At 36.4% G+C, this 24,613-nt stretch overlaps 1 protein-coding gene across 2 annotated transcripts in view; it reads left to right on the forward strand.

Annotated features, from left to right (window-relative positions):
• Window positions 1-24,613, forward strand: part of LOC113050678 (ubiquitin carboxyl-terminal hydrolase 43) — an 83,705-nt gene that overhangs the window by 23,439 nt on the left and 35,653 nt on the right. For both annotated transcript variants that reach the window (XM_026213893.1, XM_026213894.1), the window contains exons 3-4: window positions 10,870-10,973; window positions 19,416-19,508. In XM_026213893.1, coding sequence (XP_026069678.1) covers window positions 10,870-10,973; window positions 19,416-19,508 — 197 coding nt within the window. The remainder of the gene's footprint in view (window positions 1-10,869; window positions 10,974-19,415; window positions 19,509-24,613) is intronic.

A 24,613-nucleotide genomic window follows, 5' to 3' on the forward strand; every position in this document is an offset into this window, starting at 1 on the left:
GTGAATTCAGACATGTCCCAAGAACATCTGTTGTAATACAATAGTAGAGGGATGGCTGCCTACTGTAGGTATTTCAACAGGGGCCCTCTAGGTCAAACACAATGAAGAGAGCTCCTTAGAAGCAGTGAATTCTGTCACACTATTGAACAAGCCTCTATAAACACAGCTCTGAGATTGAGGCTTTATGAATATTTAACAATTTCAACCTTAGAGAGATGCAGAGAGTGAGTGAGCAAGAGAGAGAGTGAGAGCGAGAGTTAGAAGGCAGAGAGAGGGAGGCATATGCCACAAAAGAGTGGAACATTAGCCTAGGAATTGATCGGCTGAGAGGGCAGAATGCACATCCGGCTCAACATCACCCACTCGTGAAACCTCAGGGGTGCTTTAAAACTGCACCATACACTGCATAATGGCATCCTACCCTCTTTATGAACCTGTCAGAGCTGAATAGGTGCATTTTAAGCACTTTAAAACATAATAGACTTTTGATGACCCCCTTGTGAGATGTTTAGCTTTTTTCCCCTTGGTTTTTCCATCATATTATGTTGCGTTCACTAGGTACTAGATATGTTTTTTTTTTGTGAATTTATCTAAATTGTACATTAAAAGTGGCTAAATTTGAGATAACATTTTAGTTGAGTGTTTTATACTTTTTGCATAGTCCAATAAGATAGGAACAAATCCATAATATATTTATACCATGAAAATGCATAGTGAATGAAACTATTTAAATCTGTCTGTGATCTGAACTGTTCATAATAATGTCTCTCTCCTGTGGTTATGTGCCACTGGAGTCCATTTAAACCCTCAGCTAACAGGTACCCGCCTGACACACACACATGTTCCCTGGATACTATTAAAGGACCTGTAATGGATTTCACTGCTGCTTGAAATATTTAACACTTTTTTTAGGAAAATTTGATTAAACCAATGAATATTTCAGATAAACTCCCTAAATAGTGCAGAGAACAACTAAAATATTCAAAGGCATCTAAACTTTTGTCTATTCTTTGACGTGAGGCGCGAACAGTGGAGTGTGTGTTGCTGATGGAGCTGCGGGCTGATTTTATGTGTGTGTGTTCAAGGCTCTTCTGGCATGCATCTGTATCCTATTGCTGTTTTTTAAATAAGTTTTCACGTAAAGATTTTCAAATCAATGTCAGACAATCAGAAGTTTTCACTGGGCTCAAACCAATTCTATTTAAGAACCCTTTAAGTGTTAAGAACTGCTCAAATGTTTTGTGTCATTAATCTCTTATGGTCACCAAGGCTGCATTAATTTAATACAAATTTAGTAAGAACAGTAACATTTTTAAATGTTGTTACAACTTAAAATAACTGGGTAACCATTACTCCAGTTTTAAGTGTCACATGATCCTTCAAATATCATTGTTACGCTGATTTGGTGTTCAAGAAAAATGTCATTTTATTATGAATATTGAAAGTTTTGCAGTTGATTATTTGATGAATAGAAAGTTCAACATTCAGAAAAAATTCTAACAATGTAAAAGTCTTTACTGTCCCGTACGCATTAACGCATTCTTGCTGCACATTTAAATTAAAATTTTACTCCATTTAAGTCTCATGGAAGAAAGTCATACATGTTAGAAGTAAGGTGAATTTTTACATGGTTGCTTTTGTCGTAGTAGTGTTTTTTGGTTAAAATATTTTGACAAATTCATTAATCACATCTTGTACAGTAGCTTAAGCGGCACAACTGTTGAATATGATTGGATTGACTGAATCAAAAAATCCTTAAATTATTGGCAGAGGTTTTTATGATTAACAAAAGGGAGAAAAATCTATGTCTGGATTAAAAAAAATTAACGATGCCTTTAAGGTGAGCCAGTGAGTCCTTGTTTCAGGTGAGAGCGAGACACCTTTGAGAGGAGATGAAACTGTCACCTCAGTTATTGCTTCCTGAAGGTAAAGATGTCTCTGTAAAGCACAGTATAGCTCATGCTGTGAGTGGGTGTGTATTTTGGATGTATGTGTGTGTGTGTGTGTGTTGTGAATCGCAGCTAATCTCAGCTGGATTACATTCGCTGTGGGGGTGTATAGGATGGTGGGCTGGCATGCTGTATCATGGAGAGGTCTAGAGATTACTCGCCTAGCAGGGGTTTGAATCCTCAATGTGTGTGCACTGTGTTCACACCCAGGTGCTTTTGGGGATTTTGGTGCATTTTTCCAGTCATCTCAGCTGTATGCTCTATTTATCATCTGAATGACTGACTGATCAGCACCCAGCTGCTCTTCTTCCATTATCAAACATGGTTTTTTGGAGTACATCTATATATTGTATGGTATCCGTGGTAATCTATAAACACCCAAGCATAAAAAATATTGTGGTGACAGTTTTTCTGCTACAGAGTCTTTTTGTAATGCATTCCTCTTCAGACCTGTAAAACTATTCTTTAGGGGTAAAGGGGAATTGTTATTTGCTCTGATCCCACACATTGTATTTTACCACAGAACAGTCTGCACTGGTCCTTTCCTTGTACAAAATTAGGCTCACAGCTCTTTAAAAGCTGTTGGACTGGCCAGTAAGATTTTTAAATTGGCAAGGATGCATTAGATTGATCAAAAGTGACAGTAAAGACAGGAAATGGACGGACAGTAAATATCAGATCTTTTAAACTTTTGTAGTGTATATGCTCAGAATGTATATGTTGGGGATTGAAAATGATCTACATTTCCCTTATCCAACCCCCATGACAAAAGGGTCATTTTGTAGTCCTTACCACACTGATGAGTTTACAAGCCTTTGCTCACTGTCTTGAATGTCAAGGACAGGATAAAAGAAGATTGGCACTGATGCTTGTGCCCCTCTGGAGCTATATTATTTTTTACTGCTCTTCTTCTTTACTTTAGGCCATTAGGCCATCAGGCCAGACCGCAAGTTCCATGTTGCTTTACTAAAGCTTTACAATTACTTTAAACCTCTTTCACTCAGGTCGAATTACATTATGCATCCTGGTTTTAACCACACCATTTGTATTTATTTCAAGTTTGTAATTCTCATAGTAGTACTATTAATAAAATATTATCTTTAAACCTTGTATAAGAATTATCAATTACTTTAGATAATGTTGTATAGTTGAATAATGCATGTTGCATTAACATTGTGGTCCCATATAGCAGTGCTTCCCAACATATTTTGTTAAGCGAAGTGTGCTTGATGGTGATAGTTCGGAAATGTACAGTTGAGTCATAGCATCAACATCTCATCTTATCACATATCTACAGGCTTGACGTTAGCATGAATATATCTGATTGGATGTGACATTATCATGTAGATGCACCTAAACTGTGCTGGTTTATGTTTGGAAACTACTGAATTATGCCCAGAAAAGATCTGAATATGGACCATAGTCCACTCGTTGATGACCAGTGACCACTAAAATGCTCCGAACTCACTGAAAAAAAACTGTAGTAATTCCATCTACTGTAAATCAATCTGAGATCCGTAGAATTATTAACAGGCTGGATTTGCCTGCAAGTCTTCCTTATAAGGCTTTGGTATGTACTCTGCTATTTTTCAGAACTGTGAGCAACTTTTAAAACCCTTTAAAAATAAAAAAGTAAAATTTATTTGGATTCAAATTCGACTACTGCAGAATCTTTCACAATTAGGTTTGCAATTTGATTCAGGTTCTCAAGCTCTGGATTTGATTCTGATTCAGTTGATTTCATTTCAGTTATAATGGTTTGCTTGAATATCAAAGCTATAAATATAAGTTATACTGTAAAGGGCAGTATTTGCTTTGGGAATTATAGTCTACATTGGCCACACTGTAATTCAATGAAGAGACCTGACTCATTTAAAAATTTTTTTTTTTTTTTGCAAATAGTACTACAATGGTTGTTATTATGAATGATTTATCCAAGTCTTTAAAAATGCTTTAAAACATCATGTTTAATTGAAAGTTCTTAATTCAGAGGATCATTAATCCCATTGTTATATATCTCCTTAATGCCCAGCCCTAATTGCCCAGATAAGTCCTAATACTTCGAACTTCAAATAGTTCCAGAATAATTGCTGAAAAGCAACGTAAGTAGCACTGATACAGAGAAACTCCTAACTTGGTACTTAAAGAAATATTAATTTTAAAAATAACAGCAGGGTCTCAAAATTATGCAGCTGAGTTCAGCAAAGTGCTGTACATCAGGAAGTGCTGCTCTACTCTGCTCTGTAATGTCATAAAAGTCCAGGAACATTCTCCAGCAGCTGTGTTTTTGAATAGAGGTGTGTGACCTCTCAGTGAATAACCACTAAAAACCCTGCAGATGAGAGACTCTGAGGAGCCAACTCATGCCTGTTTCACACATACTCCGTCTGCAGTGCGTCTGCAGTCCGTGTGCATTACGTATGTGGTTCAGAAGCATCACAGACTCAGCATGGTGACTCTTTTATCACAGAACAGTAACAATCTTGCATAATGAGACATTAGTCTAAACTCAATGAATATAAACAACATATTATTCATGCATTTGACTTCTAGGTTTGTATAATAAGCTGCTCAAGCAAGCGGCTACACATTTAAACACCACTGACAGAAACAGCTGATCAATCTTTTTTACAAGCAATCCCACTGGTCTTAATGAACTTTGTTTTGCTGCTTCCATAAAAGTGCATATATTATGTTGCCTTGTTTATCTAAATTTGTTCTTTTTCTTGTTTTAAACCTAGCCAAAAACCCATGTGTTGCATGTGAAACACAGTAGGCTTTAATTAGTATCCATTTATTGGGAAATTACTGCATTTCCACGTCAATCCATGTTCATTTTTACCGCGAACAATGTACTGTCACTTTAATTCAGCGTGTGCAGCACAGCAAAAATAGACTCTGTACATAAACGATCGCTGCACTGCTGCAGACGCACCACTCCTGGAACGCACAGACGGACCGCAACCACGTGCAGTGTGAACGCTGGAATCAGTTAACATGGGTGCGTAAAAAAATACGCAACGCATACGCACTGCAGATGGAGTATGTGTGAAACTGGCATCAGAGGGAGCCAGGGATTGTGAATGTCTAATGAAACTGAAAAATGGAGAGATGGATAAAGGGACATATGGATAAACAAATACAGAGATAAAGGGCTGTTAGAGTGAAATGCCTGTCAGGGTTTTTCCTTTCCTGTTAGTGCCCATGTTTGCTGTGATACGGTAAGCCCTGGCTGAATAGCCTGAATTAGCAGCTGCTATGTGTGTCTGAAAGAATAGCTGTGAGTCAGCCCCTTTCCTGCAAGACTAGCATTTCGTTCCCCGTTACATGCCTCTCTGCCTGTTCCTCCTCTCCCGCTGACCTCCCACCTTTTCTTTTCACATGACTGTTGTCAAGCCCAACTGATGGAAGAATAAATGGTTCCAGGAGGGGTTTCTGATAAAGAAAGAGCATCAGAGTTGAGCTGAAATTTCTGTATAGCTCGTAAATACCTCTGATCACAGAGAAAACGCTCTGAAGGACACCAATTAACTGCCCTTCCTGGACTGTTGATGGAAGTGGATAAAGCAACAGGCCATTCTAGGATTTCACTCTTGGCTCTGAGAAATAGTTCTTCAGGGAATTTGCTTTTAAATCCTGCTCGACTGACAGCTTTATTTAAGTAATTAAAATGAATCTCTCAAAACTATCAGACGTTTGCTGGCATTTAATAATTAGGTGCTTATTAAGTAAGGTAGTTGATGTGGTAGTTATGTTGAGGTATGGGGTAGAGTTAAGGGATCTAGAATATGGTCATGCAGAACAAGACATTAATGTGTGCTATAAGTGTTAATAAACTGCTAATGATATGCTTGCTAATAAGCAATTGTTCCCTAATCCAAAGTTTATGCAATATTTTATAATGTTATCTGAAAACAAATTATGCTGGGCTTTCTGAGCCATTTTTACAATACTTTTACCTGACTGGGTAGAAGTGTAAACTTCTTTCTATGTATGTACCTACTAGTTAGTAGTTAGTTTGCACCCTTTGCTTTTTTTAACGGTCTCCATAAAAAAAAAAAAAAAAAAAAAAAAAAAAAAAAAAAATATATATATATATATATATATATATATATATATATATATATATATATATATATATATATATATATATATATATATAAAAATTAAATATGGCCAATAAATAAATACTAATAAAACATTTATTAGTTATTAATTATTTACATTTCTGGTTTTGAAACCTGACATTTTTATAATTCTTGTGAAATATATGTGCTATATTTCTTAAAAGTAAATTGCACTCGGTTTGATGTTTGCTTTGCAATTGATGCATTTGTATGTGTAATTTAAGTGTACACTTTGGGGCCACTGTGTATTAGTAATGGTGGCTCACTTGCATTATATTTCGTGATTTCCCTGGAACAGCAAGCATTTGGATAAAAGATGCAATTGTACTCGTAAGTCTGACAGCTGTGTTCAGGAAAAGGGTCTGTCGGTCTTTATTCTTATTGTGAGAGACAGAAAAAGAGGGATAGAGAAAGCCTATGATGTCCCAAAGCACTAACAAAGAATGAAGTTTTAAAAGCGGTTTTATACTTTTTAAAGCCTCAAAGCCCCTTTGGTACTCATATGTTATACGCACAGCTCTGAACTGCTGACCAATAAGGAATAACTTTTGTCAACTCTTGTAAAGGATCGTGCATATTGAAAAATGACTCATACAGACTTTTCTCAGAGTAATGCTTCTCTGAGAAGAGGTAAAATACTTGACGTGTTTCTGATTCATTTGTTGTGAAAATGTTTCAGCTGTTTTCTTACTACAGACAGAATATAGAGGAAGAGAGATATAAGGCAAATAATGGAGATCTGCAACCTCAGTGGATTTCCTTACAAACATCCAGCTCCATAGGCAGAAGGATACTCACACTGTCCTCCGTGGGCAGACAGATGGATGCAGTGGATAAAAAGGATTCAGTGTGATTTATGAACTTTTCATCACAGCTTTTTCCTTGTTTCCTCTTGCTTCTTTTTCCTTCACTTCCCAATAATCCCTCCCTTTCCTCACAGTTCCCCTTTCACTTTGTTCCAGCTCTTACCTTTCCCCATCAAAGTGCTTCTCTCCTTTCCTTACAAATTTTCTTTCATAATTCTTCCCCAGCTGTGCCTCCACTTGTTCCAAACTCTTCCATCATTTCCTCACAGATATTCTCCCATTTCCTCAACTCTTACCTAATCTACTCGTAGCTTCTCTTTATTTCCTCTTAATTCTGTATTCTCTTCCTCATAGTTCTTCCCTCACTTCTTCATTGTTTTTCTCTATCTTCTATAACTCTCTTCCACCACACCACACTTTAGCACTTCCTCATGAGCACTTTACCTCAGTTCATTATGGCTCTTCCCTCTTTTCTTTACACCTCTCCCCTAAATTTCTCTCATAACTCTTACTTCATGTCATTCTAACCCTTTTACAGTTCCCTGATGTCTTGTACCACTTCCTCACGACTCTTCCCCTACTTCCTCATAATTCTTCTCCCACTTCCTCACAGCAAGAGTACTATGACAAAGCTCTTTTTCCACAGTTTTTCAGAGAGACAGCCCTACTTTCTTATAGCTCTTCCCTTTCCACAACTATGCCCCACTCCTCCTCTACCTTTGTTTTGCTCCTTCACAGCTCTTCACACAATTCTCCTTCCTTTACTTCCTTTTAGCCCTTCCCACAGTTTCCTGCAACCTGCCCACTCACCCTTCCTCATAGTTCTTCCTCATCTTCCTCACATCTTTTCCACTTCCTCACAGTTCTTCTCCCACTTCCTTTACAGCTCCTATTTCCTCAGTTTTATCTCTGCTTCCTCACATCTCTTTCTCACAGTTTTATCTCCACTTTCTTAAATCTCTTTCACCATTTCACAGCTCTTCCCCCACTTAGAATTCTTAATTTTTTTTTAACCAAGCAACATTTACATACTTTACACTGAATTCATAACATTAAAGAAAGTGACAACAGCTGTCTTTACATGAGAGACCTGAAGTTAACAAATCTAATCTGAATCAGAAATGGTTCACAAAAGACATTGATGCTCGATAGACAGTGATGTGATTTGTGTACATCTTCAGTGACTCTGCAGTGAATAATTCAGAGGACAGTCAATGTTAAAGGGAACCAGCAACTGAAGGTGAACTGTAAAGGCAGCAGTTCCTCTGCGAGGGAGAGTCCTTGGTCTGGAGTTTGTCTGCTGAATGAAACATTCTGATATCTGTTACCCATGAGCGTCTGTGTGGTCTAACGGTTTCTGTTGTTTTGCTGATGCTGGCGATTAGTATCTGTTTGACCTTGTATCACTTTAAAGGAAGTAACTCATGCAAACCACATCCCAGGTTCTGTGATAAGACAAACAGATAATATGCATCTGACACTGACATGAGCTGCATCTTCATATTATATATCTTTGTAGATGTCTATGTTATGTCCTGAAATGCATTACATTTGAGTTATAACTTTAAATTATGTAGTCAGTGAGTGAACACAGGTCTTAAACCTGCTGATTTTAAAGAATTATAGAAAGAAATATAATTTTATTGTAGCAATTGCTGTAGCAATGTTCTCCAGATATTATCGGTTGACTCCTGTTATATTTCTGCTTTGGAAATAAAAGTATTTTTCTACTAGCAAGTCAGTGCAATATTAAACCCTCACTATCAGCACCAAAAGCAACATTATCAGGCTATTTCTAGCATATTTCTACATTTGCTAAAAATGTTTTGAGAAAGAGAGAAATGATGCCCAGTCTTGTTCACTGAGGCATCTATTCTCTCTTCTAAAGTCCAGCTAAGTGGCTTTTGACCCAGTTTTGAGAAGGTGCTTCTTCAAGTGTGCATCAAAATCTTTACAATTCATCTGATATGAATATGGAAAAAAGAGACCAAAGCCAGATTAAGAGTTATGCTCCATCTGTCTCTCTTTCTCTCTTACTGTATAACAGTTTTTCTCACAAACAATGTTTCCTATTTCACTCCTGATTTATAGCAGCACTGGGAAAGGGTTGTTACAGTATGTGCCTCAGTCTTAATGTGAATATGGCATTGTTAGAACCAAAGATATGAACTCGCTCTCTTCCATGGTGGTACGTTTTTACGTAAGGACATGTTTAATTCAAAGTCAAGTCAAAATCTGCTTTATTGTCAATTCTTCCACATACACCAACACACAGCACATACATACAGAGAATTGAAATTGCGTTACCCTCAGACCCTTGGTGCATACAGATAACACTAACAGTAGAGCATAAAATACATACAGATTAAATATAAAATACAACTATACAAATAAGGGCATGTAAAAAAAAGTTAAATAAAGCAGCACATGGCAGATAGAAGGCAAACCAGAAAAGTAAACAAACAGTGCAGATAAAAATGATTGTAGTGCAGAAGTGCTTATTCAGTCTGATTAAAGTGACAAAAAGCTCAGAGAGCAGTTCTTTATTTAAACTGACTGAAGAGGTAGTTGAAAGAGGTAGTGAGCAGACCAATGCTGCACAAAGTGACCAGTGCAGGTTATTCTACAGTTTTAGGATTTGCATTCAAGAATAATTTTTCTCCTCCCACCGTACAGACTAAAATTTTATTTTCTCCAACTGCTTCCCATAATTCCCTGGGTGTCTTTAGACCTGTTTGGAAGACTTATTCCTGAGGAGTTTAGGGAAATTCATGTTAAGATTTTAATCCCATCTGAATCTAAACAGTACGTGTTTTTCTATGCAAATTATCGTCTGATTTATCAGATACTTCAAGGGTCCTCTAATCTCAGGATAAGAATGCATGTGAATGCAAAAACCTATATTATTTTAAGTTACAAACAATTACATTTTCATTTCTTTGTAAATTGCATAACAACGACTTGGAAAACAGACAAAACAGAAAAGGTAAGATTTGAGAGAAGAGAGTACTAATATAATAAACACAGACCTGTAGCGGAACTTGCTCTGCATTGATGTAATTTTTTTATTTTTGTGAAAACAGGCATATTGTCAAAGAAAAGATCAGTAACTGTTGTAACAATGTTGAAGGTGCATAATTTTTTAGAAGGTAATGTTCACTGAAATAGAGTAGTAAAAACATATTAAATAAAAGAGGTGACATACTTTAATTATATCGATTTTACATAACAATTAAATTGAAACAGCTAAAAAAAAGAGAACAATTAAAGAAGCAAGCTGTTTTTTGAAAGGTATGATTCAGCTTATTTTCAATAAGAGCATCCTGATGAAATCAGCTGACAGGATGATGTCAGGATGACGCCCTTCATATATTTTCATGACTCGTAAACTTTTCATGTCTCTCTCTCCTTTTAGGAACTTTTAGAAACCATTATGTCCTAATTACTTGAAATACTTCTTTGCATGTTTTTTGTTCTTGTTTTCTTTCTCTGTGTTTACTAGTGTTATGCCTTGGATAAGGTGCCTTGAGAGGCAGTCTAAAATTATAAATAAAAAATTAACAAAAACTTTGTCAACAGTATAACTCAGGGCTGAAATTTACACATGAAGGAGGAGAAAATAAAAGGTTTAGATGCAAAGTCCAAAGAAAATCTAGGCCAAAAACACCCAACAGAAACAAACTCTAAACTCAACTAAAATTCAAATGAATTTTAGGAATTTTGATGTGTTTTGTGTCAATATCTCCATAGTATAGTATAGTAATCATATTTATATGAATAGAAAATAAAAAGTATTTTGACATTAGCTATATACAGTATACATATATCTGGTTGTGTATTCAGACATTTTTCTGCAGTCAATCTCAGAGCTTTCAATGTCAATGTCTGTACTTTCTCTTTGTAAAGTGTAGTTATACATCCCAAAACCACTATGAAAAACAACTAAATATATTTTTCTTATTTATTTCTGTTGCTTGCACCTCTCAGGGTTCTGTGGGATTGGAGGAGAGTTCATGCCCCGGCCCAGCAAACTCACAGCAGCCTGGAACTCGACACAGTTTCGTACAGGAGCACTTCCAAGCTCAGTACAGGTCAGAAACCCCTTAGACTTTAATTTAAGATCAAGTCCACCTTTTATCTGCCTGCCTGAGTTTTGCATTCTACTGGGACACTTGTGTGGTATTTAAGCGTCCTTGATTATTACTGTATGTCAGTGGTATTTGATGGAATTGAATAACACAATAAATAATTTTGTTTCGTTTACAAGTTCACAAGTAGATAGAAGGGTTGAACAATTTGGTCTAAAATCATGCTGTGAATAATAATAATTATTATTTATTTATTTTTTTGTACAAATATTTGACATGATAAACAGTTATAGTCACATCTCTTATGCTTGCTGCTTAGAAAAAAAGGCTAAAATAACAAAAAGGCCTAAAATCTCATGTTAAATAAGATGTTTAAAACTATTGTAAGCTGTGTCTTCAAATTAAGCCAAGTTTTGCTGACATTGTAATGTGATCTTACTCTATAAGTGTCTATTTTGAGTACTGTAAAGAACAAAAGTTCTTTAGATACAAATGAGCATAGTTCTTGTTTGCGTTCACATTATATCTTCACTTGAAAGTGACCTCAGACCTAATTTTTAACAATTTAATTGTGATGGATTCACATTTTTAAATTATTTATTTATTTATTTATTTATTTTTGGAACTAGGCTACTTAAATAATATTATAATATTATATAATAATAACTGCCATTTTCTTCTTATTTTCTAACTTGAGAAAAAAAGTTAAAAATATTTTGTATTCCCCCCACCCAAAATTATTTTTGTTCTTAAAACAAATTACACAGATGACTCCATCTTGATACAAGCTCTTTAAAAGTAACTGTTCAAAAACGTATCTTCACATAGAAATGCCATTTATTCAGTCAATTAAGAACATTAATTAATTAAACATTAATGTTGCACTAATGAACATTCTTACGAACTTCTTGGAATTTATCGTAAGAATTTTATTCTTAAGAATATTTTCATGAATCCAGCCCCTGGTATGTTTTTTTTCTCTCACAGTTTGGCTTTGTAGAACACGATTGAATCAACCAAAGTTATTATTTAATAAATATAAAGCTATTATTACACTATCCTTAAAAGTTTGGATCTGTAAAATTTGTCAATGTAAAAAAAATAAAATAATAATAATAATAATATATTTAATCAAAAATACAGTAATAACTGTAATAGTGAACTATTGTTAAATGTAAAATACCTGTTTACTGTTCATTCCTGTGGTGTAAAAACCAAAGTTTTCCCATGTGTTATTTTTTTCATTTATTAATTTTCTTTGTCCATTTTGCCTACTGGAAACTGAGAAAATGCTAAATCCACTCTTGAGTGTTTGTTGTATACAGAGGCTCTGCACAGCTTGAGTAAACTATTTAATTAACTTGCCTTCACTTGCAGTTAAATTAATTGCATTAGGTCACACAATTTTCAGTTTTAAGTTAAATGAATTATATGCATACTAATTAATTATATTTTTAGCTTGTAATTCTTGCAGATTCCTTGAATAATCATGTTCATGGATTGTTCAGACATCCATCGTGAGGAAAATGACTGGTTATCTTCTGTACCGCAGTTTGGCTGAGAGTTTGTCTCCCTTCACACAAATGGGCTCATCCGGCACACGCTGTGTGAGCTCTCTAGAGAAAAAACAAAAAGCAGGCTTCCCGCTATTCTCTCTCAGGCTGCAGGGCTGTTGAAACATCTGCGCCGGAACTTTCTGCCGAGTGAAAATGATCAAGTAATCCACAATTAAATCATACACTCTACTATAGAGAATATTACGCAAGCATTATATTCACCTAGCCTATTTTTGGTGTGACAAAAACCTTCTCGCCAACAGCATTTCTGCTTCTGCAGATGTGAGCAATATGCAAATGCTGAATATGAAGTTTTCAAATGAGCAGAAGTTTTTTGAGTAGGTTTAAATAGTTTTTTTTCTTTTTTCAGTGCTAAACATTCGAAAGTATCAAAGCTCTTTATAAATATCCCAATTTTCTTAACTTCATGCCCACTCACATTTAGACTCCCAGAACTCCTCAGTCGGTAGAAAGTCAGGTAGAGATAGACTCAGCAATTTTCTGCAGTTGAGAGAAAAGGTTCCGCTTCTCAGTGAGTTCTTGATTTCACGGCTTCATCTTGTAATTCCATTAGCTGTGTTGTTTGCGCTAACTTTGAAAACCGACAGACTAATATTGCAGATTGCACAGATTGGCTGTTTATTTATAGCTACACACTAACACAGGAAGTACGGCTGTGATATCTACCTTCAGTATTTGTTTAGAATTAAAGTCAATCTGTCTGTCAGTCTGGCTTTGCCTGCAGTGGTTTATCTTTGATTAGATATTAAAAGTAGGGACATGATGCTTTCATGATGTGGTCATTCATGTCTGGATTCAATCTATTCGTAGCTGTGAGCATTTCCTGTTCTCCATAGGTGTTTAGCACTGAAGTTTCCTCAAGCACTTCTGATTATAACTGATTATAAAGTTGGCTTTACAGTGTGGATGTTTTAGACTACTGTAGTTACCGTTTTCTTTGTCTAGTTAAGGTTGGTTTCTGCTGCAGTAATAGAGCATTAGTTTGCCATGTTGGAGCTGTAATATTAGGACTCAAGTAGTAGGGCTCTGCACAAAAAAATATTGCGAAAAGATACCCCTGATGTTGCTAAAGTATTGACTAGGAGTTTGGGGACCCTGTGTTGATTTATTCAGAAGCTGAGATGTTTTAAAATATAATCTCAAACCCTGAACAGACTTTGGTGTTACCTTAGGCTGCTCTCAGTTTGCTGTCTTTGGATTGTTTTGACTGCAGTTTTTTCTTTTGTTCATCCAATGCATTTTTTTCTCCCTGTTGATAAACGTGAGTAAACTGAGTAAGACTGAGGCTTGGACTGAGGTTGTAGCCGGTTTTGTTTGGGAAAAAACTGTTCAGCCTGTTGTGTTGTTGACAAAGACGGCTGCCGAGTTGTTGGCTGCCAAGGTCCCTTCACTACAGATTGAGAGAAGTTTACTCAATGATTGGCCTATATAACATATTATTAATTAAAATGGATAATGATAAAATTACAGTATTACATGTCTTCTTAGACATATGATGTAGCTTCTGAGAGAGCTTGTTTATTTACTTAATTATTTTTAATTTGTTTTGCATTCGCGTTGGATCTTTTCCCTTTCTCATCTAATTTAGATAACTGGTCTGAATAATATGAATCGGACTCATTGACTCATTTATCTGACTGCAGCAATAATTTACTTAACAGCTCACTGGAGAAGACAATTTAGTGTTCTGTAGAAGGGGGAAAATCATTGTTTTAAGTAAGAGGTAGAACTGTTTCTAGGAACCTTACAATGGGTTGTCTGTAATTTTCAGTCTTTCAGTTTTATTACAAGATTTATTAAAGCAATTGTCTGTAGTTCACTCAAAAATGAACATTGTCAAGATGTCGCAACTCATATTCAGTGTTTTTTTTTTTTTTTATGGAACACAAAATATAACCTTCACATTGATCTTCTTCACACAAAACCAGACCACAGGCTGTCAATTTTATCTCCAAAAAAGTAGTGCATGTCTTCTGAAGCCAGAAGCTACTTCTGTGTATTTAGCTTTACTTCTGCTGCAGCTCTCCAAATATGTTTCGATGGCTAACTTGCACAGAAAAGCTTACACTGAAGCTTCCCACATCTTATTTCTAGCAGCATCACTTCTCGTGTGTAGTATTTATACATAATACACTATTTTAGAAATTTGGACATGAATGTGTTCTAGTGGTGAGAGTTCAAGAGCTTCAGAAGCCTTGGAATATAGTGCAAGAGTTGAATGGGAGACATGTCTGTGGTGCTTTTATTGTGCCATTTTCATGTCTTTTTTTTTGTGTTCCATGTAAAAAACAAAACCATGTACAGGTTTGGAATAACATGAGGGGGAAATCATGTTCTAATTTACCATGATTTTCAACTTCATTCTTGGATCATAGAGAGTTCAGTAGCATCAGGGGTCATAAGCAAGCATGCTGAATGTACACCGACAGAAAGGCTCTGAATGGTTATTTAAATTCCACATATGCAATGTCCCTTGTGTTTGATTATTAATTTGCTTAAAATGATCATGGTTTCTGCTACCGATATTTTTTTTTTTTAAGTCTATAGATTTAGGCTAGATCATTAGAAAAGGAAGAAAAACTGTGACCTAGAGATAATAAAACATTTGCTCCAAAGTAGCTCAGTTCAACCTTTCTGTAACATTTTATTTTTATTCTGTACCATGCATTATTTTTGTTTCATGTCATTGATGTTATCAGTCAGGGTTTACAATGTACAAAGTGCTAAAAGGAGAAGTAAAATAACCTCGTTGTATTTAGATCAAATTACTATCATAGAGCAAAGAGGGTTTTTTTCTTTTAAAATTAAACGTTTCTTGTAAAAATTATTGTTTTGTCTTTCATGAGAATAACATTCACTGACTTAACATTACAATTACAATATTACAACAACTTGACTAATGACTTTGAGGAAAGGGTAACTCAGGGATATGGTAGATTCACTGTGCCAATCATGCTCTTCTGACATCTTCACCAGACTAGTTCAAAGACAGTTTTCTCAATGGACGTCCTTTTAAGTGGCACTGTGCTTTATCACAGCTTAACGACACAAGCATGGCGTGGGAAAAGAGGCACCTTATTGTAGACTGCAAATTGGGTCCGGAAAAAGAAATCGTTTTCTCCTTCTTCTCTCTGAGCCATTTTATTTTCTAAGCAGTTTGCAATTTTGCAATGGTTTGTGCAACATATAGGTAATACAAGTATCAGTTTATAGTTATTAATTCGTTTGCATTTTTCATAAGAAAAAAAAGTCTTAACTGTAAAAAAAAAAAAAAATTCTGTTTTTATTTATTTTATTTTTTGTTGGTTCTTTGAGTTCTCCTTCATGATCTTCATGATCTGTGTTTAGTTCCAGTGTGCTTGATTTCTGATTGGTTAATTGATTAGTCCCACCTGTTCATTTTTCCCCCTCTTCCTTTGTCCTGTGTATTTATACCCCCATTTGGTTCAATTCTTAGTCTGTTCTACTTGTTAGGCTGCTTAGTGTTTCTCCTGCATTTTTGTAAAAAGTGATACAGAGTTGATTCCGATGGCTTTACATTGCAAAGTATAAGCCACAAAAATTGTGGGATGTGCACAAAGAGCAGCCAAATATTTTCATTGCTGATATTGTTCACATGCAGTTATTTTCACTACTTTTCATTACATTTCATTGCGCAATCTATTTGTATTTGGTGCAAAACTCATCTGTTGAGTGTCTGTGGTGGTAGGTGTGCACTGCTATTTTAAGGGATCTCCACTGGTTGATATGACAGCTCTGCTGAGTTCACAAGAGACAACTGGACCCCAACATGATGCAATCCCAGCCACATTCTATCTCTGCTGTTCCCTCACTTTTTCATTTTCATTTATTCCACTTACAGATGTCTCTTCTATCTGCATTTCTAAATCCCATCATCATCTTTGCCTCCGCATTCAATTTTCAGCGCTCTATCTGGACTCGCTTTTTTGTTCCCGCTGATATTGAAATCCATGCATTCCAGAGTTTCCTGTCTCTGTGAATATGAGGGCCTGTGCACATCTCTCCTGGTTTGCAGGCTGTCGTCTGTACCGCAGAGCCCAAATGCATTTCCAGTGTTCAGGTGTTGAATCATGAAGGGAAGCTCTATATCGGGCTCCGAGGCAGACGTGCTGTGGACTTCATGCCAAACAACTGTGCTTTTCAAAAACAGAAAAATATTTTTCTTCATGCAAAAATCTGTATCTTGGTGGTGTTTTCCATTATCACAAGATAAATATTATTGATAGTAAGATAGTAAGACAGAGATTCAGCATACAGTAGTTAGCTAAATGAAGAATAAGCTTAGTTTGATGTTCAATATCAAATAAAGTGCTAGAAGTGTCACTCTAGACACGCAAATATTTTGGGGCATTGCAACGGATTTATATCACGCTCTCAAGCATCTTTTTAAAAGCAAATTTAACATATATATAAAATAATAATAATAATAATAATAATAATAATACAAATATACAGTCTACTCTAACTTCCTGAAATACTGCAGACCTTCAGCTTTAAAGTTTGTTGCTAAGAGGTCATTTCATGGTGTATTGATCTTCAACTGGTCTTCACGTGATAAAAATTCACAAGTTCAGCAAACTTGAACTTTAATATGCAGTGAAATGGAGCAAAGTGTAGTGTGAGCTTCCCTTAAAAGGTTTTGTAGATGTAATGATAAAAATAAATAATGAATAGTGTAATCATGAAAAGAAGTCCTAATTCTTAATACATCTTTTTTTGTGAATGTTTGTTTATTTATTTATAAGCAAAATTGTAGGGGATTTTAAGGAAAAAAAATGTACTTTTAGGATTAGAATGATGTTGCGCATAAAATACAGGACAATAAGCCACAGGGAAGCCTTTTGTAATGTATGCAATATATATGGTGTAGCTGCATTGATTGAACATACTGTAGATATTGAAAATACATGGCCAAGTCAGTTGGCCTAAACCTTCACATAATGACAAAAAATGGTATTTTAAATTGTAAGAATTGTAAGAATGAGAATCAGACTCTCCTTGATAATAGCATATGAACATTTAAAATCTTACTAAACACACAAACTACATGACCAAATGCGCATGAATACCCATTTGTAAATGAATGGTTTTTGAAAATTTAAGCTACATGAAAAGACAGCATGCAGTCATGAAGTCTACTTAGACAAACATTTTCATACTATTTCTGTTTCAGCACGACATGTCTCACAATGTGAGATTCATAAAGAAATAATTCCCAGAATCTGGTGTGGAAGAACTTGACTGACCTGCACAAATCCCAGAAACCTACTAAACACTTAAGATGAATTGGCATGCCAAAAGAGAGTCAAACCCTGTGACCCAACATGAGTACATGACCTCACTTGTGTCTCAATGGCAGCAAACGCCCACAACCTTTCCAGAAGATTCAAGTTTGTTTTATTAGCAATGAGAGGACCAAATCTTTATTAATGCCCATTAATAATGACTGTAAAAATTAAATAATTTTACTTGCAACATTTGCCCATGGAATGTATAAACATTTTACAATATATATATATATATTAGGGGTGTAACGATACGCGTATTCGTATTGAACCGTTCGGTACGACGCTTTCGGTTCGGTACGCGGTACGCATTATGTATACCGAACGGTTCGTTGGAGTAATTAATTATATTTGAAAAAAAAAAAAAAAGAGAGAGAAAGAAATATAATGATATGCGTTCAACAAGGTAGCCCAATAACCCAAACAACGTAACAGGCAACGCCCCTGACACTCCCGAAGAAGAAAAAAACACCATCTTATATGTTTATGTTAGGCTACTCAGCAGGCGCTCGCTCACTCAGTACACGCTGAAGGCTCGTTGCAAAATAGCCAATGCGTTTAACAGACTAGAAATGAGAAGATCCTCCAATAACCAACAGGTCTGGTGTTTGGGTGCACTTTGGATTCCCTTTAAGCTATAATGGTGATGGCAAGAGAGTGGTGGATAAAAAAACAACGGTATGTCGCATCTGCAACATGACAGGGTACACCAGCGGGATTACAAAAAAAAAAAAAAAAAAAAAACAGCGGGAATATCTGGGATATATGTGTCAGTACTATCTGGGAAAAGACGAAAAAAAGGAGAAACATGCACGCAGCAAACTATCCCTGCAGCATTTAGACACTATAGCTTACAGGGAATCCAACCCAAACACCAGACCTGTTGGTTATTTTAGGATCTTATATTTCTGGTCTGTTAAATGCATTAGACATTTTGCAACGAGCCTTCAGCGCGTGCTGAGTGAGCGAGCGCCTTAGGGGCCGTTCACATATCGTGCCTAAAAACGCATGGAAAACGCTAAGCGCGTCTTTCTCCTCCTTTCCAAAGCGCTCGGGCAGAAGCGCTCATGAGGCGTCTGTCTTTGCTAAGCAACAATGACGTGCTCTCTCCATGAGACGCGGAAATTTCAGCGAAGGATAAATGGATTTGCAGCTCTAAAAATCGCTTGCAGTAGCTCTGCTACTGAATTTATTTCAAAATTGCAATCCATATACAACTATGATCAGCTGTTCCTTCATCTTGGCTGAGCTCTCAACGTTGTTACGGAAAAGGGTGAAGCTGATTGGTTGGTTCTTGTCACATGACCCGCGGTGCGCTTGCGGCATTCTGAAAAGTTGAGATGTTTTTACATTTTGCTGTATCTAAAACGTATCGAACCGAACCGAACCGTGACATCAGTGTATCGTATCGAACCGAACCGTGAATTTTGTGAACCGTTACACCCCTAATATATATATATATATATATATATATATATATATATATATATATGACAAAGAATGCAGTTCATTGGAAGATTCCTGACAGAATTAAATGTCTCATGGTCATTTCTATGTTTCAGGTCATCATTGACGTGCCCTCATTGCCTTAAACAGAGCAACACCTTTGACCCTTTCCTGTGTATTTCACTTCCAATCCCACTGCGACAGACCAGGTATGTTACTGTGTCTTCTGCATCTGTTTCTTTCTGTTTGTCTGTATATGTATTTTTATGTTTGTTTCTGTTTACCTTTTGCTATTGTGTGTTTAAGTTTGTTTGTGTACTTAGCCACCCAGAAATATTCCATGTGATGAATGATCAAGTGCACAGCTCTTAACAGGACATTGTCACAATTTTCTTAAATCTCAGAAACTGCCAGTCAGCAAAATCTCTTCAGTGAGATTGTCAACCTGTCAGAGAGACCGATGATAGAATGAGAGAAATATCTAGAGAGAACTATGGCTCATCATGAATGCTTGTACCAGTAATACTGTCTGAAACACTCCCAGCATGCTCATCTCTGAATCACAGGTTTCACATTCATTTTACTGAAAGTGGAATAACTAGCAGCACTGAAAGCTTAGGGGGGCAAATCTGAAGGTCATCAGTAAATGTCAATGCTAGTTTTATTACCAAAAACTACCATACTTATTGTTATGAATTATTACAAAGACATCAAATTAGATTAGACAAATGCCTTGGACAGACAGAAACAATTCTGCCAGCAGACTAGCACTGCTCGCATATGAGTTGAATGCCTGGGCAAGACTTTAGTGCCAACAGAGAGACCAAATACAATAATCAGATCTAACTTTCATTGAGATGATGGCTAAAACTCATCAAAACTTTCAAGAACTACATTCTTATAAAATAAATAATTCTTTTATATATATATATATATATATATATATATATATATATATATATATATATATATATATATATATATATATATATATATACATATTTTGTTATTATTATTTTACAAGTGATACTGCTATGGTGTATACTTACAATTGTAATTTACAAATTAGTTCACCCAAATGTGTAAATTGTTATGACTGAATATTTTGAGCCAGATGTAGCTAGATTAAACTTGAGAGCCAGTTAAAGGGTAACTAAACCAAAACCAACTTTTTTTAGTTAATGATCTGTAAGAATGGGGCTTTATTAGTGCTGTTCATTGATTCAAGGAACTTTTTTGACATTTGAGTATAAAGTGTTTTAATTCTACTATATATGGTGTAAAAATGAGTGCTGCCCTCTTCAGGTTGAATGGTGGCTACTGCAGTTGATTTTTCCTGTTGGATGTTTGCGGTGGTACGTGACATAAGCGTTTCCCGCGAGTTCCCGCCTAGAGCTGGAGTGTGCAAACTGCATTTTACGTGGGATTGCTTCGCCAACGCAATGGAGGAGGAAATGGGCTTCTCCACACAGCTCACACTGAAAAGTGACGCAGTGCCTTACTCAGATACTGGCCCCATTCTCTCTTGCGTGGCTGCTTCGCTAGCATCGTTGGATGGCGATCGCGATGCGGGAGTTAAGTCCGCAGTTTGAGCCAGTGGCTTGAATTTATATGGCTCAGGCCCTGGCCCTGTGTCCACAGACACCTCTATATCCTGCACTTCAGGTGAAGGTGGGGGAGAAAAGTCCTCTACTTCAAATGAACACTCTGTTGCAAAGCTACTTGCGTCACTACAGTCACTCTCCATTTTAAACTGTGCAGGTTTCTCTTTGTGAGGTTCTGTTAGCAGTTACTGAAACACGACTTTACACACAACTGCCAGTCTGGATGGAGAGGATCTTGAGACTTCAGTATCTTCAAACACCTGTCTGCTACTCAGCAGTGGCTTTTTTACAGCTGACATTACAACACAGTTCATTTGTTTGACCGAAACTTTCCTTAAAATAAATCTTCATCTGATCAAGATCTCATGTGCTTAAGCCACTCACAAATCATTGACTGTTCAATAATCTCTATTTGCTTTTAGCAAAATATTTTGCAAGACAATTTCATCTTCAGAAAAATCTTTCTTCCTCAACATATTTCATGAGAACTATGACTTGCTAAATAATGTGGAAAAACCTCTTTAAGTAGGGTTTCCATTTACCTAAGAAGACCTGCCAAACTATTGACCAAACCAGTCTGAGATTGATAACACTTACTTGAAAAATCCTATTGATGTCACTTGCATAATAATTTGAAACACAGTCTAGTTAACTTAATCTATATAATGCAAACGGGGGGTTGCTTGTCTGAGGTTTAAAATCATTGGTTACCAGTAAGCCAATTACCCGCTCAGCCACTTTGAACTTCTGCTGTAAATACAGGAATGCTGCGAAAACAAAACCATCGAGCGAAATACCAGATTGAACATGGCAGTTCACAATCACAATTATCGCCTTGCCGGACTTTGGCCTCCCCAGTTTCTCCCTAACGATCGGTAGAAGTTGATAAGTTTAACTTTTCCCAAAACCTGTCGGGACTCTGGAGTAGGGCCACAACTCCAACCTCCATTCAAAATGTGAAACAAACACTCTTCTTGTTCGGGCTTCAGTTGACAAATCCCGGGAATATTCTCCTCAACGGAGTGAATAGCATCCGGTGTCTCCGCGTCTGTTTTTGATTTACATAACCTAAACTACAATCCTAAATTCAGCACTTAGCGTCTATGTCACGGCTCTCAGCCCGCACTCTGTTCATCGATTGGCCAGCTGTTTTGTAGCGGAAATAAAACTGGGAGATAGTTTGCTATCTCAGACTGAGTACTGAAGCGAAATGAAATTGAGCGAAAGTACGAAGTCTGATGTAGTCAGGCTACGCATGGACACACTTAATAATAATTTAAAGTTTAGTAAAGCAATAAGTGACTTACATTTTAGAGATAATATGGCTTGTTTTTGCAAAGTTTTGCATCTCTGAGCAATGGACCATGTTTACTCATTGATTGAATCAGCTTTTTGAACAAATCGGCTGATAAAAATTATTCAGTGATTCACTGATTAACACCGTCAAATACCTCTGACGATTCTGAAATAATCACCAGTTTGCACCCTTTTGAATGAATAGGTTGAATCTCAATGACTCACTCATTAAGTCACTTTTAGTCAAGTAATATTCTAAACGGTGACTTCAACTTCTGCCAAAATCATTTTCTGGTAAGATATCTGTACTTTTAATTGAGTATGGCTTTCAGGTTCTTTGTGTACACCACAGCTTGTGACTGTCCAATTGACTGCATATTAAATTGCATTGTCATGGTCCAGAATAGTATGAAAGACATTCTCAGACAAATTGTTGAATAAACTCGCTATGTTTATTTCCTTTGCATACAAAAAGTATTCTCGTCACTTCATAATGTTACAGTTGAACCACTGATGACAGATGGATGTCTTTCATACTTTTCAGGACTTTGAGAGTGCAATTTACTATGCAGTCAATGGTACAGTGATAACAACTCTTTTTTATGACTGGCTGACATCCATTTTCACCATTACCGTTTAAAAAAAAAAGTTTTTACATGAAATACATTACTCACAGTTTGCGGCATTGTTGTTGGGTCTGATCAGTTGGCACGGTCTGATCTTTGATCAAAAGTATTTTGGCAAAGTCAGCATCGTACTGCAATTTGTTCTCAAAAGATTCAATGGTGAAATGTACTGTATACACATGTACTGTAGCACTGACGTGACTGGGATGTTCGCTAAAAATAAACTGAAACAATTTTTCTCTGACGTCGGTATTAGGGCTGGGACAACGCGTTGAGGTCATCGATGACGTCGACGCAAAAAATACGTAGACGCAAAATATGCGCATCGATTCGTCGACCTGTTTTTATTTCTCTAAAAAACTTTTGCAAAACGTTTACCTTATATGCGCTGAATATACGCGATGGCCGGATCAACATTCTGTCCAACGTTATATAACCAATCCAGGGTTTTTTCTGCATTGTTATTTTTTTTTTTGGCGGCTGTCAAAGCTTTATTTTATTGGTGAGTGATGCGTCATAGAATGACCTCTGCGCCTGACAGGGCGCGTATGAGAGAGAGCCCCGGCTGCGCGCGCACTCACAGTCTTCAAACAACACGAGCGCTTCTTGCTCTCTCTCTCCCTTGTGCAATCAAAATCATTAATGCCATAGAAAAAGGGCGAAACACCAAAGTTTCACGCACGCTCGCGCACTCACAGTCTTCAAACTACACGAGCGCTGTCTTGCTCTCTCTCTCTCTCTCTCCCTCGTGCATATTAACCAAAATCATTAGACATGATAGAAAAAGGGCGGAACGCCAAAGTTTCACGTGGAGCATTCGGAGATTTCTTTTTCTCCATGACAGGCTGCTGGCTCCCACTGTTAATTTTTTTTGTTGTTTTTTTTTTTTTTTGGAAAAGCACTCTCTGTATTAGCTTAAAGCCCTCAAGTTTACATTGGTTACTGTATTCTTTCAATTGCTCTAAACAAGTATTTTGGGTGACCTTTTTTATTGAATGCTAGACATCAAGTTGTATTTATTTTCATGTGAAAGAAAAACTTTTTTTCAGTAAACTAGGCCCTATGTGTTCAGTAAACTTGTTTCAGTAAGCTATGTGTTTTCAAGGCTTCAAGGTTTTATTGAATGCTATCTCTATACAAGTGCAAAGTAATGCATTCTTAGTCAGTCTTTTATTTTGTAATTTTAAGAGCAATAAACATATATTGCAATGTTAAGGAATTCATGTTTTTTTTCATTCAGATATGTAAATCAACTTGTATATATTGTCAGTAGTCAATTAATGGGGAGATAATTGAAATCGAATCGCTCTGAAAAAATTAATCGTTAGATTAATCGATGCATCGAAAAAATAATCGCTAGATTAATCGTTTAAAAAAATAATCGTTTATCCCAGCCCTAGTCGGGATCCTTCGGCAGAGTGTGCAAACGTGTTGTTTTTCTACATTCAGGAATGGCACATAGTCTGCCTGACATCACAGTCTTATTGTGAGCAGCTACTCCTACAGACCCACTCGCTGCATGTCGACTGAACACCTGTGGGCTGGACAACAATGTGATCATGCAAAAATAACCGTAGTTGTCTTGCAGTAGAGGCGGTCATATGCAAACGACTGCCCAGGTGACGTCATCTTGTCCCTCTGATCCAAAACCATTTTCTGATTTTATGATGAGGTCATTTTAAGTTATGAAACTTGCAGGACATCTTCTATGTCAAAAGATTAAGGGAAATTTAGTTTATTATGTCATGACCAATTTAAAGTGCTTTCAGTTTTATCCAAAACAGAGGA

This window comes from Carassius auratus, chromosome 31, assembly GCF_003368295.1.
Source record: "Carassius auratus strain Wakin chromosome 31, ASM336829v1, whole genome shotgun sequence".
Lineage (NCBI taxonomy): Eukaryota > Metazoa > Chordata > Actinopteri > Cypriniformes > Cyprinidae > Carassius > Carassius auratus.